General features: G+C 40.2%; 1 protein-coding gene across 1 annotated transcript in view; it reads right to left on the bottom strand.

Annotated features, from left to right (window-relative positions):
* The window catches only part of LOC140522793 (maestro heat-like repeat-containing protein family member 1), a 128,899-nt gene that overhangs the window by 39,146 nt on the left and 75,499 nt on the right, over positions 1-14,254 (bottom strand). The window contains 4 exon segments of the mRNA XM_072638051.1: positions 3,395-3,490; positions 6,265-6,360; positions 7,150-7,279; positions 13,030-13,220. Coding sequence (XP_072494152.1) covers positions 3,395-3,490; positions 6,265-6,360; positions 7,150-7,279; positions 13,030-13,220 — 513 coding nt within the window.

The raw sequence follows: 14,254 nt of genomic DNA on the forward strand, positions 1-14,254 counted from the left end.
CATGTTATGGGCAACATCTGGGCAACAGACACACTTGGAAAGGGGATTATAATAAAGAATGTCATTGGGGAAATGGCAAAAGAGATGTGTGGCAAAGCATAATGGATGGGCAGCCCAAGTGATCTGCTCTTTTCCTTATGATGTCAGAAAAAATCAAAGACCACTAGGACATTGGCTAGACCCTCATCAACTAATTTCTGGGAGGACACAGATAAAAGCTGAACAGGATAAACAACCCTTAGTGGGTTGAGGTATATATACACTGCTGGAAAGAACCTGTAAGTCATTGAGATCATTGATCCATTTCAATGTCACAAAGAGTCATAGTTTCAATAATTCTTTTTATCTCATTGAATGAATTGGAAAGAAAACACTCAGTATGTCACAGAAATTATTTAATAGTGGTAAACAACATTATAAATGTTAATAATTAAATTAATACATATAAAAGGCTTTGTAAACCCTAACATGCTTTATCAATGCTACTCATTATTAGGTATTAGACACAGCTAGATGGTATAGTGTATAGAATGTCAGGTCTGGAGTTAATACTAACTCTGGCTGACTGATATCAACTGAAAATGATTAAGGGAAGCACATTGGTGGGTGTTCCAAGACACTCCTGGTTAATCCTAGAGCCTTAAGAAGATATAGAAACCATGCTCTGGGAACTATATGTGCCAGTGCAGATGGGGAAAGTAGTTCCAGAGCCTGTGTTACTATAGGATAATAGAGTCCTTTGAGATTTTGTAGTTTAAACCTCTCATCTCACAGTTGAGCAAATTGAGGTCAGGAGGTGATTTCCTCATTACACATTTAAGTAAGTAAGTAACAGAACCAGGATTTGAACCCAGAATCTTTGAATCTAAATCATCATTCTTTCTATTGCATGAGTCACCAACCGACTTGGATGCCTAGAAAGACAGTAGTACCTTTGACAGAAAGGGGAAAGTTGTATATTAGCTTGGGAGAGAAAGAGAATGAATTCTGTTTTGGACATGTTTAATTGGTGATGTCCATGGAATAACTAGTGGGAAGTGTCCAATGGGCAATTGGTAATGTGAAAGAAGGGATCAGGGGAACTATTCTGGGATCTGGAATTATTCTCCTAGAGGTAATACATAAAACCATGGCAGCTAATGAGGTAATCAGAAGAGAGTGGGTAGAAAAAAAAATAAATGCCGAGGCTGTCTCTCTACCTCCATGCAACACTGCCTTCTTTTACCTTTTGAAAAGGGTATCTGTAGTTCCACAGAATTTTAAAATTTATCACATCCTTTAGCAATGGGCAATATTAATATTTCACAATAAGTTTTTTTTCTTGTTTTTTTCTGTGGTTAGTGTCTTTTCTCAAGGGATTTTTTGCTTGTTTTTTTTTTTTTACATCTGCTAGGCTCTCTTGGTGGTATAACCAATAGACAATGTAACTGAGAAACATAGTAAAAACTCATTTCTAGGCTTTTAAGATCTTTGCATTAAAAAGAACAGGTTTTTAAATGACCCTTTTACTAGTTTTAAATTGCATGTTTCTAAGATATGCAAAAAATTGTCTGTCTATCAGAACTGGGCTTTGGCATGGGCAAGGTAGACAATAGCCTAGGAAATAACATGAGGGGAGGGCATGGTGCAGGACATTTTGGGGTATGATCAGCAGTGCTCCAATTTCTGCTGGACTAGGGGATTTCACATAGTGTGGAGTCTGGGCTGTGGCCTTTTCTAGTGGGCACCATGTTTGACATTTGGGAAAGAGGAATTCCCTTAATTACTTCCATTACACATGAATTCTCTGTGCTAGAAATTGCTACTTCCTGTTGGTATGGATTAGCATATTTTGTGATAATACAGCAGAAAGAATCCTGAGTTCCCTGTCAGAGATTTAGTTTGAGTCGTGGTTCTGTTCAGGTTTGGGGCTGTTGGGAGCCCAAAATAGCGACACATGAGTCCTGCCCAAATGAATCTGATCCAAGCCTTCTTTCAGCCAGAGACAAGATTTATTAAAACATTGATAGAGGATGGGCATGTTTCTAAAAATCCTCCATCTTGGGCAGACTCTTAAGGAATCCAAGCACTTTAATGGAGGCAAGATGGATCTTGTATACAGAGACTGTGAGAAGGATCTAGGAGAGACCAAGTAGTCTGGGGTGTCTGGGAGATAACAAAGAAGGGCTAGAACTCCAGGGAACTGGACCGCATGGCCAAGGAAGGATGGGGTCTAGATAGGATCAAGGGTGGGAAATAGGAAGGGAGAGGGGGGATGCAAAGGTAACAGAGAATTGGGAAATTGGGCATAAGCTACAATCAAAGGCCAAATGACTGGGATGAGTCAATGCTTCAGGTGAATGCCAGAGACTTGACCAAGTAGGAAAATTCAAAGAGAATTCAGGGGAAAGTTCAAGGCAGGGTTTCCAGGGCTCATAAACAAATGGGACCCAAATTTTTGAGGGGTAAGAAGTGATGTTCTTGGTTTCTGAAACTGCTTCCTTCTGGCAAAGGGTATAGCATTCTCCCTGCCTGTCTGGGTCCCTTTCAAGGGGTCAGACAGCTATGAGACTGTCTCATACTCAACCTACCACTCTCAGGCTCTCAGCACAGTGGTTCAGTTTGAGGCCATGGACCTGGGCATACCTTCCACAGCAACAAAGACAAGGACAGATGATCATTTTGGGTCTGTACCCCATCGGTTCTGCCCCTTACTACTTACGTAACTTTGGGCAAGTCACTTCAACCCCCAGGATTTACTTTTCTCATCTGTAAAATGAAAAGGTTATATCCCAATGGCCTGTGGATATCCATTCTATCTCTCAATCTATGATCCCTGACTAAAACTGATTACAAGGGTTAGGGTGGAATCATAAAGACCTTTGTGGGAAGTAACAAAGAACAAGAGAACCACAGATCCACAAATGGAAGAAACTTTAGATACCATCTAATTGAACCCTTTCATTTTACAGATGAGGAAATGGAGGCAGAGAGGGGTTGAGACTTATCCAAGGTCACACAGGTATTAAGTAGCAGAACCAGGTATTCAAACTTAGGTCATCTTATTCCCAACCCCTTCCATTCCATAACTCATAATCCATAATTTCATCCATAATTTTCTAACCTTGCCTGGCCCAGAGTACACCAGAATCTTTTTCAGGTCTCTGTTCTCTACTGACATAATGGCTTTTTTTTTTTTTTTTATGGGTTCAAGATATTTTTACAGCATTAACCTGGAAAGCACAGTTCTTACCCTTCCGATGTGGACAAAGAAATACTATCTCTCTGGATGGCAGAACTGGTTTTTCTACCCAGGTGCCCTTGTACAATGAATCTTTCCCAACCTTGACTCTCACAACACAGCTCAGAAATAGTAACACCCCTGACTTTTCCCATAAATAAACCTGTACCTCACCTCGCATGTGTAATAGAAAGAGAAGAGCAGCTGGTTTAACTTCATTGCTGCCATACGCAGCATTGGCTTTTCTGATCCCAACCAGTCTGAAAGGTGCTGTGGGTGAGAGGAGATCAATCAATACATCAACCAAGAGAAGTTTATTAAGTGGTTATTTATGTGTCAGGCATTGGGGATACAAAAACATCTGGGTCTACTGAAAAGATCTACATCAGGAAGACTGGAGACCACCCTAGATGCAGTGGGAGACCTTGGTCTTTTTAAGCTAATATCTTTAACAGGCCTCAGTTTGATTGAGGGCAACACCCATTCAGTGATTAAGGTTAGGCAAGAAATGAATCACAGAATGGCCTCTTTGATCTAGTTTAAAAAAAAAAATCAGTCTGGGAGGGGAAGACCCTCGGGGTTTCTGGCCAAAACAGAAACAATTGCAATTTCCATTCACTCAAGTGAGGCTTGGCCTGAAACCTATTGCTGGCTAATTAATGAGAGCCAGTGTGATTTGAATTTAAGTCGTAGTCATAAAAAAAAAAATCTAGCCAGGAATCTACAAGATATGTTGCGATCAAAAATTATATTCCTTTGGACAGAGCACTAGTAGGTAAGGATATGATGCTATGATACCCTATGTGGACAGATGGAAGGGAAAGAGAGAGAGACAGAGAGAGAGACAGAGAGAGAGAGAGAGAGAGAGAGAGAGAGAGAGAGACAGAGAGAGAGACAGAGAGAGAGACAGAGAGACAGAGACAGAGACAGAGACAGAGAGACAGAGAGATACAGAGACAGAGAGAGACAGAGAGAGACAGAGAGAGAGAGAGAGAGACAGAGAGAGAGAGAGACAGAGGAAGAAAGAGGAAGAGGAGAAGGAGGAAGAAGGAGGAAGAGAAGGAGGAGAAAGAAAGAAAGGAAGGAAGAAAGAAAGGAGGAAAGAAAGAAAAACTGTGTTGCCCAACTGGCCATTTCCAGTTGTCCAGTGGGGCATCTTCTACTATCACTCACAGAGGTTATTGCTTGTCCTTCATTCTCAAAGAGAACCATGACATCAGGGAGGTGATGCCATGACATGCAAGTGAACTGGATTTAAGTGAGGGAGGGCTGTGCAGAGTCACCAACCTTACTTTCTCCTCTGGAACCATTAGGGTTCAGTGTCAAGATAAAGATCAGGATGACTTGAGATGGCCCTGGATGCAGTGTGAGACCTTGCCCTTTTGAGCTAAGGTCTTTTGTATGAGTAAAGATGAGAGATATGAGAAATGTTACTGAGATAGAATGGACAAGGCTCAGAACCTTGTTGGATATGGGGGTGAGGAAGAGTGAGGAGTTAAGGATAATGACCTCCTTGATAGAAGTGACAAAATTATGGGGAGAGGTAGGTTTGGGTTGGGTAAGAAAGATAATGAATTCTGTTTTAGACATGTTGGGCTTAAGGAGTCTATGGGAGGTCCAGTGGGAAATTTCTAGTAGGCAGTTTATTTGAGATTGGACCTTAGGAGAATTATTAGGACTGGGCATATAGATCTGAGAATCATCCTCCTAGAGGTGATAATTGATACCACGGCAGCTGATGAGGAAACCAAGAGAGACTGGTGAAAAAAAAAGGTAGAGATGAAGATCTATGACAGAGATTTGGCATAAGTCCACAGTTTAGGGGATGGAATATGGACAAGAAAACTGAAGAGTGACTGAGAAGGTAGGAGAAGGGGAGAGAGAGCATGAGGGACAAAGGGAGACAGACAGAGAGAGAGAGAGAGAGAGAGAGAGAGAGAGAGAGAGAGAGAGAGAGAGAGAGAGAGAGAGACAGAGAGAGACAGAGAGAGACAGAGAGAGAGAAAGACAGAGAGAGAGAGAGACAGAGAGAGACAGAGAGAGACAGAGAGAGAGACAGAGAGAGAGACAGAGAGAGACAGAGAGACAGAGACAGAGAGAGACAGAGACAGAGAGAGAAAGAAAAAGGGACAAAGACAGAGAGAGAGAAAAAGAGAAACAGAGGAGAGACAGAGAGAGATAGACAGACATGAGAATCAGAGAGAAAGACACAGAGAAGGACAGAAAGACACAAAGAGAGAGAGAGATACACAGAAAGAGGCAAAGAGAGAGAGAAAAGAATTCACAGAGAGACAGAGACAGAGAGAAAAAAGGACAGACAGAGAGATAGAGACAGAAACACACACTGAGATAGACAAATACAGAAAGACTCTGAGAGTTAGAGAAAAAATACAGAGAGAGAGACAGAGATACAGAAACACACAGAGAAAGGGAGAGAAAACAGGACAGAGATAGAGACACGCACAGAGAAGACAAATACAGAGATGCTGAGAATCAGAGGGAGACACAGAAAGACAGAGAGAGACAGTAAATGAGAAAGAGAAGTGAATAGTGAGCAGTGTCATGAAAACCCACAGAGAGTTTCAAATGCTACAGAGAGATCAAGAAGAATGAGAAATTGGAAAAGACTGCCATTAGACTTGGCACTTACAGAGATGTGAATAGATTTGGGAGAAAAGTTTTAATTGTGTGATAAAGCTGGAAGCCTGCTTGCAAGACATTGGGAACTAAGTGAAAGGAGAAAAAGAGGAGGCAGAGAGTGCAAAAAGGCTTTTCCCCCTAGGAGCTGGGCTACAAAAGGGAAGGGAAATATAAGACAATAACTTGAGAGGACGGTAAGGTCAAGGGAAGATTTTCTTTAAATATGATGGAGATCTCAGCAACAGAGGAGGAACCAGTAGATAGCAATAGATTCAACATTGGGGGAGAAAGGGATGATTGAATGAACATTGTTTTTTGTCAACAATGTAAGGAACTAACTCCTCATTCCAGCATCTCCCAAGGACTGCCATTAGGTCACCTTTTCCCCCACAAACTCATCTTACTTTGAATATCCTGAATACAATTTCTGGTGTTGGCTGCCTGTCCAGAATGGTCAGGATGACATTATCCAAGGCGTCAATCTTTTTCTGGCTCAGGGACTGAAACAAAGAGGAGTATTATAATGTAATGGGCACATGGGAATGAACGCAGAGAACATGAAAAAAGTGAAGTATGATACAGAGATAGATTGGCTGAATAGTTAGGGTGCTCGATTAGGGTCATGGAGACCTGGGTTCAAACTCTACCTTTGTCATTCACTAGCTGAGTGACCCTGGGAATGTCTCAGAGCTGTTTTCTTAGCTGTAAAATGGGGATAATACCAACATTAAAGGGCTATAGTGAGACTCAAAGTAGTTGTTCCACAAACTTCAAAATTCTTTACAAGGGTCAGTTATTTATACTACATGAAAAGAGAACATGAGTAAGAAAAGTTGGGCGAGTTGATCTTAGAGGAATAGAGTGCTACTAGAATTTATTGAACAAGTAAGTGTCATGAATCAGCCTGTACTTTGGACACATGTGACTGGCAGCTGTATGGAAGATGAGAGAAAGAGGGAGAGAGTGAGAGACAGACAGACAGAGACAGAGATGGGAGAGAGAGAGACAGGGTAAGGAGAAAGGGAGAGATGGGGGGAGAGAGAGAGACAGACAGAGAGAGACATAGAGAGAGGGACACACAGAGAGAGACAGAGAGAGACAGAGACACAGAGAGAGAGACAGAGAGACAGAGAAACAGGAGAGACAGAGGGAGAGGAGAGAGAAACTTGGGGCAGGGAATAAAAATTCGGAGGTTATTATATTAGTCCCAGTAAGTGTTAATTAGGTCATTGGGTGAGATGATATAAAGAAGGTTGCTCTGATAAGAATGGGACCCACTGAAAACTCACTTTCATGGGAGTCGTTGGTGGTGATATCTCATTCAATGAATCATTTGTAGGTGGTAGCGGGAACACACATTTGAGGCAGCAACTGATGATCAAGTCTATCTCTTCCTTATTTAAGAGGGGGTTGAGTTCCCTAAGAGGAGGGCAATAAGGTAGATTATCAAACTTAAGCTCAAGTGAAGCTCTTCATTGCTGTTTGTGTCATGGTACAAGTGGAGCCAGGAGATTTGAACTTTAGTCCTGCAGCTCCCCTTATTAAATGTGTGAACTTTGAAGGAATCAATGACCCTCTCTAAGTCTCAGATTCCCCATCTGTAAAACTGGGGCAGTAATGTAGTAGTACCTGGACTCCCTCTCTTAGAGAGATGCTATATGGCTTAAGTATCAAACCATCAAACACGCATGGAGGCAGTATGGTCAAAACAGCCTAAGTGATCCAGATTTTAAAGGTAAAGTCAAAATGGTAGGGAGGGACAGGAAGTATTTTTGCCTAACTCAGCCAGTATACCTCCTCCACAATGACCTAGAAACTAGATCAGACCAAATTCTGATCAGTAAAGCCAAGATAAAGTCACAGTGAGTCGTTTTTCCAGCCCAAGACTACTTAGGGAGACGGAGAGAGAGAGGTCTATGGATAATGGGGACAGAGAGTGACCAAGAGCACGGACACTGGCTGCAACAGGCAACATTCCATTGCTCAGGGATGGAAAGGGTGCTAAGACAAATCACCAGGGCAGGACACACCTGAACTGAGATTTCAGGGGATGCTGAACTAGTATCAGGTGCAGGAATGAGTACTGTTTAGCAATTTAGCAGTTCTGTTGCTCATTTTTTAGTTCTGGGTCCAGAAGAAGGGATCTATGCATGAGTTCTAGATGTGTACTGAGTAAGGAACAAATCCTGGAAATGTAGTCATGTGGGTCTGAGCTCAGGAACAGAGCAGATACTCAGTTCTAGCCTTTAGCCCAGCATTTAAGGCTGCAGTCTAGGTCCAAAGGGAAATCAGAAATTCAGTTGCTCTGAATCTGCAGAACCTCTAAGAGGGTAATCACATAAGGCAGCAGACCTAATACTGGGTTAGGAATTTGGAGAGCATAGACAAGGAGGCCAGTGAATAGGACTCTTCCTGGATCACACTTTTTTGGGAGCATTTAAAACTTGCAGGCTTCCAGACTGAGCTGTGAAAGCAGCAGAAAGATATAAAAGGACAGAAGCTCAGGCCAAACATTCTCCAACTCTCAGAAGTACACATACTCCAGCACTAACATAAAATTCAAATTTAAAAATAGACAGAGAAAAGAAGAAGAAGAAGAAGAAGAAGAAGAAATTTATTATAAAATGCTACTATAGTGATAGGAAAACTATAGGATCAAACCCAGAAGAATGATTTGAAATCATCCACAAGCAATGCCTCAAGGGAAAATGAAGATTGGATACAAGCCAACAAGAATTCTTAGAAGCAAATTTTATATGTATATGTGAGTGTGTGTGTGTGTGTGTGTGTGTGTGTGTGTGTGTGTGTGTACCAAATGAGAGCTATAGAAGAAAGATTGACAACTTGGTGAAAGAGCTACAAAATCTTACTGGAGAAAATACCTTTCAAATTAGAAGTGACCAAATGGAAATATTATTATTCAGTACTGTACTAGAAATGATAGCTGTAGCAATAATAAAAAGATATTGAAGAAATAAACATAAATGATGAAGAAGCATAAATAATTATCACTCTTTGGAGATGTTATGACATTTTATTTAAAGAACTCTAGAGAATCAACTAAAAATAATTGAAACAATTACCAACTTCAGTAAAGTTACAGGATATAAAATAAATCCATACAAATCAACAGCATTTCTTTATATTACCAACAAAATCCTTCAGTAAGAGATAAATTCCTTTTAAAATAACTAGTGCGTGTAAAATACTCTTTGGCAAAATATTCTTTGCATAAATAAAATCAGATCTAAATAATTGAAGATATACTAATTGCTCATGCATAGCCTGAGCCAATATAATAAAAATGACAATAATACCCAAACTAATTTACTTCTTCAGGATGTAGGAAAATAGGTGCAGGAGTGCATGATTGGTGGAGTGCAACCATTCTGGAAAGCAATGTGGAACTATGCCCAAAAAACTATTAGACTTTACATATCCTTTTACTTGGAGTTAACAGCATTAGGTATATACTGCAAAGAGAGCAAAGAAAGGAGAACTGTCCATACAGAAATATTTATAGCAGCTGAGGGAACCATGGGAGTTGTGTGAACCAAACTGATTCCTTCTTGTGACTGAATTCTGGATCTAGCTCAGAGTTCACTCTCTATTCACTTATGGGTCTAGTCTAATTTCTGTCTTGTGAGAAAACTTTATTTAATTATGGCAATTGTGAGAAAACTTTATTGCATTGTTTGAACCTAATCCTGTGTGACTGGGAAGCTGGACCACCACCTCTACCTGAGACCCTTAACTGAGGACCCTTTAACTAAGTTATGCTGACCAGAAACCCAAGTCAGATTCAAAGACTGATGTAGGGAGTGTTCTCACAATTATGCGTTTCAAACAATCCTTATGTCTTTTTTAAAATCTGGCTCTATACTGGCCAATCAGTTGCAATTTTTTGTATCTTTGATTAAATACTGACACTTTGGTGGGGAGAGTAGGACAGATATTTTTCAGATTTTAGGGAATTGTATCTGTTTGCTCTCCCCCTCCCAACTTGGAGAGCCCCTAATCTTTCCTCCAATTAGAAATCAGATTATCTAATTTTGTGTTCTTACTTGTATCTTGTCTACTGTTTCTTTTAATGTGTAGAAATCTGTCTCCCCCTATATTTGGAGTCCAGTGCCAAGGTGAGGAGGCCTAGTTGAGATTTGTTATGCAATTGGCATGCATTGCTTAATAAATCAATATGCCTGGAAGTTCAAACCTTTGTTTCCTCAGTCATTTCATCTTTCATCTGTCACACAACTTTCTTTATGGTAGCAAAGAATTGGAAACTAAAGAGATATTTATCGAAATAACTGTAATATGAAATATGTTTTTTGATGTTCTAGTTATAATGAAAGAATTCTAATATGGTGTCATTTAGGCTAAATTGTCCTAATGCCCATAAAACATATAAACAGTGACAGACAGCATTCTTACACTGTCCTGACCCATTCCGATGCTGTGTCAAGCAATGAAATGATTACAACTTTGCATTAGATAGGACTCCAAGGCAACTGCAGAGGCTTACGAGCCGTAGCTACTCTTTATGTCTGATAGCCGCCAACCTCTCACGAACTTTGGTCCCTGGTGAGGAAACTCTCCCAACCCATTCTCCTATTGATAAGGGACCCTGGGAATTTCCTCACCTCATCTGGGCCTGATTAAGGATGGTGCCTCCCACCTCTGGTCTCACCCATTCTGAATAAGCCCATTTTTAAGGTATAAAGCTCCCGGGCTCAGACCCTGCTCTGAGTGTATACTCACATTGAGATCTTTGCCATTGTACACATCTCCCTAGAACTGCATGAGTTTCTTTGCTACTATAGGACTAAACCTTTATTTGTCTATATTGCTACATAGCAGTCTCTTCTCTCTTCCCCTCCCCCTTTTTTCTGCTTGATATGCCCCATAATAAAACTCATGGTTGTACTAACTTTCTGAGTACTGATTTCCTTGAATTCCCAAACTCAAGTCTTTGCTCTAATCATCCATCAATTGGGGAATGGCTTTATTTTACATATTTGTAATGGGTTTTGTTTTTCTTGCTTTCTCAGTGGGTGGAAGAGGGGGAGGAAGAGAATTTGAGACTGAAAATAAAATAAAACTGAGATCTAGATTCTAGTTATGACCCTGGTGTTAAACTCTACGTGACCTCTGGTAAGTCACCATTTCCCTGAGCCTCAGTTTTCACCTCTGCCAAATAAAAGTATTAGACTGTAGCTTTGAAGTCTCTTCTAATTCAGATATTCAGAGTTTAGGGAATCCTGAATTTATTCTTGGATTGGATCCACCTACATCTGTGAAGTGTTTAAAAACAAATTTGATAACTCTATTTCGGTATAATTAGTTTCCTTTGGCAGGTAGATGGTGCAATGGATAGAATGTTGGTCCTGGAATCGGGAAGACCTGAGCTCAAATCTAGCCTCAATCACTTACTGGCTTTGTGACTCTAGACAAGTCATTTAGTCTCTGTCTGTCTTAGTTTCCTCAATTGTAAATGGGGAGCATAATAGTTCCTACCTCCTAGAGTTATTGTGAAAGTCAAATGAAATATTGGTAAAGTGCCCTTCTCTCCTCCTTCCCCTTTGTACTCCTATGTATTTAAGCATTGAAAACCTTGTTCTGTATTTTATTTTATGCATTTGAAACCTTGTTTTATATTTTATTTTGTATATTTAAAAATTTTGTCCTGAAAAGGGATCCATAGTCTTCAGTAGACTTCCAGGGTGGTCCATGACACAAAAAAGGTGAAGTACTCCTTCCTTAGGTGATTTTGAGATCTAACAACTTTGAATATGGTAGGGGTATGGTAGGGCCATCACAAACATCTGAGATTCTTCATACCCCTTGCACATGTTCCTATAATGGCACAAGATTATTTAAATCATCAGTTGAGGAGATTAGGAAATTGCATAGACATATTTGCTTTTGAGATTAATATTAAAAATAGGATCATAGATTTAGTGCTGGATAGTACCTTAGAGATTACTGAATCCCACCCTTTTATTGGAGGAAAAGAAGATCCAGATCAGTTTAGTGATTTACCCATATCCACAAGTTATAAGCATCCAAGTTAGGAGTCAAACCCAAGCTGTCTCATTTCAAAGCCAGTGCTATCTCCACTCTGTACTGCTGCCTCCAACAATAATGAAAGACATTTTTAGAGCACTTTAATATTTGTTGTTCAGTTGTTTCAATCTTGTCTAACTCTTTATGATTCCATTTGGGGTTTTCTTGGCAAAGATACTGGAGTGGTTTGCCATTTCCTTCTCCAAATCATCCCACATATGAGGAGCCTGAGGCAAACTAGGTTAAGTGATTTTTCTAGGTCACACAACTAGTAAGTGGGGTGGATTTGAACTCAGGTCTTCCTGACTCCAGGCCTGGCACTCTATCCACTGTAACATGAACCCTCTCCTTTTGCAAGTTTACATGGAATGTAAAAGGCATAGCCAGAATTTAAACCTAGGTCGTCTGACTTCAAAGTTGACACTTTCTACCACACAATTGCAAGAAGGATGCTTCAATTAAGAGGGCACTTAAAACTCCCCTCGGTCTAGTAGTATGAAAGAAAAACCCAGGTTCCAAAGTCAGAGGACCCAAGTTCAGATCCTACCTCTGATCCTTATTATTCTAGGTGCCCTTGGGCAAATTAGATTTTTTTGGGTCCTCAGTTTCCTCTTCTGTAAAGTTAGGGGTATTGGACTAGATGACCTCTGAGGTTCCTTCTAATTCTAGATCTATGATTCTAGGAAACAACTGAGCAAGCCAAAATAATTCGGTAAACTAATTACCAGACGATGACCACAGTAAAACATTTCTGTTGTGTCCTTGGGGCTCTGTCAACTTTCTCTGTTCCCAAATGAATGTCTTTAAAAATTAATTTGAGGGTACTTTTGACTCATTTTTATGAGTTCTAATCTGGCCTCAGATACTGACTGGCTGTATAACCCTGGGCAAGTCACTTAAACCTGCTTGTCTCAGTTTCTTCATCTGTAAAATGATCTGAAGAAGGAAATGGAAAACCACTCCAGTATCTCTGTGAAGAAAATCCCAAATGGGGTCACAGAGAATTGGACATGACTGAAACCCTGAGGCCAGGAATAGTTTAGGTTGATTCTTGGAAACTCCTGGAAAAATATTATTTAGAGTCTATTTTGTGGCCAGGTACTTACCCCAAGTAGGACAGAGCTATCATGATATCTGAGCAGAATGAAGTGTCTGGGTCCTCTTTGGACTGTGCTGCCAGTATTTGCTGGTATAGAAGAATATGAAGAAAAAAACCCACAGAGCAAGGTTTGAATGGGGATTGCCATTCTTGTCCTCCCCTCTGCAAAGGTCTCCTTAAGTCTTTCATATGGATTTTCTAAAAGATAGAACAGAAGGAATCCAGACTAAGCTACCTTCTAAAAATTTAATCAGTAAGCAGAGAAAGAAGATCATTTGATCCTCAGTGAAGTTTGTTGCAGACAAATATTGGTTGGGGAAAAAAAAGATTCATGAGAACCTTGAATGTCCTATTAGCCATCATGTGATTTTACCCAGAATGCCAGGTTCAGAAGATTCTGTGAAAAGTTATCAAAGCTTTCCGGCAGACCAAGAACCTACTACTTGGTACAACTGTTTGTCACATTGCCCTTCTCCACTTCCCAATACAATCCAGAACAATACAATAAACATTTATTAAGCACCTCCTGTATGCAGGGCAATAAGTAACTTTTAGCTAATGCTTAATTGCTTCATTCTTGGACATTCTTGTTTAGGGGTGTGTGTGTGTGTGTGTGTGTGTGTGTGTGTGTGTGTGTGTGTGTGTGTGTGTGTGTGTGTGTGTGTGTGTGTGTGTGTGTGTGGTGTGTGTGTGTGTGTGTGTGTGTTAAAGCACAAAATTATACAATACAAAATCCTTGGAGCTAGAAAAGCCTGAGTTTTCCTACCTCTGATATTTTAGTGCCTATTTAGCCTTCTGCAAGAGACTTAACTTCTTATATCCCAGATAACTCTCCAAGCCTGGAATTCTTGATTTTTTTGTTTTATGTCGGAGACCCCTATAGTGGTCAATAAGACCCGTAGGCCCCATTTTCATAATGTTTTTTAATTGCTAAAATAAAATGCATAGGATTATAAAGAAAATAAACTGTATTGAAATAGTTATCTAAATATTCAAATAAAAAATAAGTGCACAGACCCTAAGTTAAGAACCCTATTTGAAGACTAGAAGTTTCAGAATAAGTGTCTATTTTTATTGGGGTGGAACAGGGAATGGAAATTCCCCATGCTAATGAACTAAAAGGTTAGCTCAAGTCAACAAGCGTTTATTATCTGCCAATCACTGTAGAAAGCCCTAAGGATATAAATAGAGGCAGAAAGAAAGCAGTCCCTGACCTCAAGGATCTAACCTTC

The sequence above is a fragment of the Notamacropus eugenii genome, chromosome 2 (genome assembly GCF_028372415.1).
Source record: "Notamacropus eugenii isolate mMacEug1 chromosome 2, mMacEug1.pri_v2, whole genome shotgun sequence".
Taxonomy (NCBI): Eukaryota; Metazoa; Chordata; class Mammalia; order Diprotodontia; family Macropodidae; genus Notamacropus; species Notamacropus eugenii.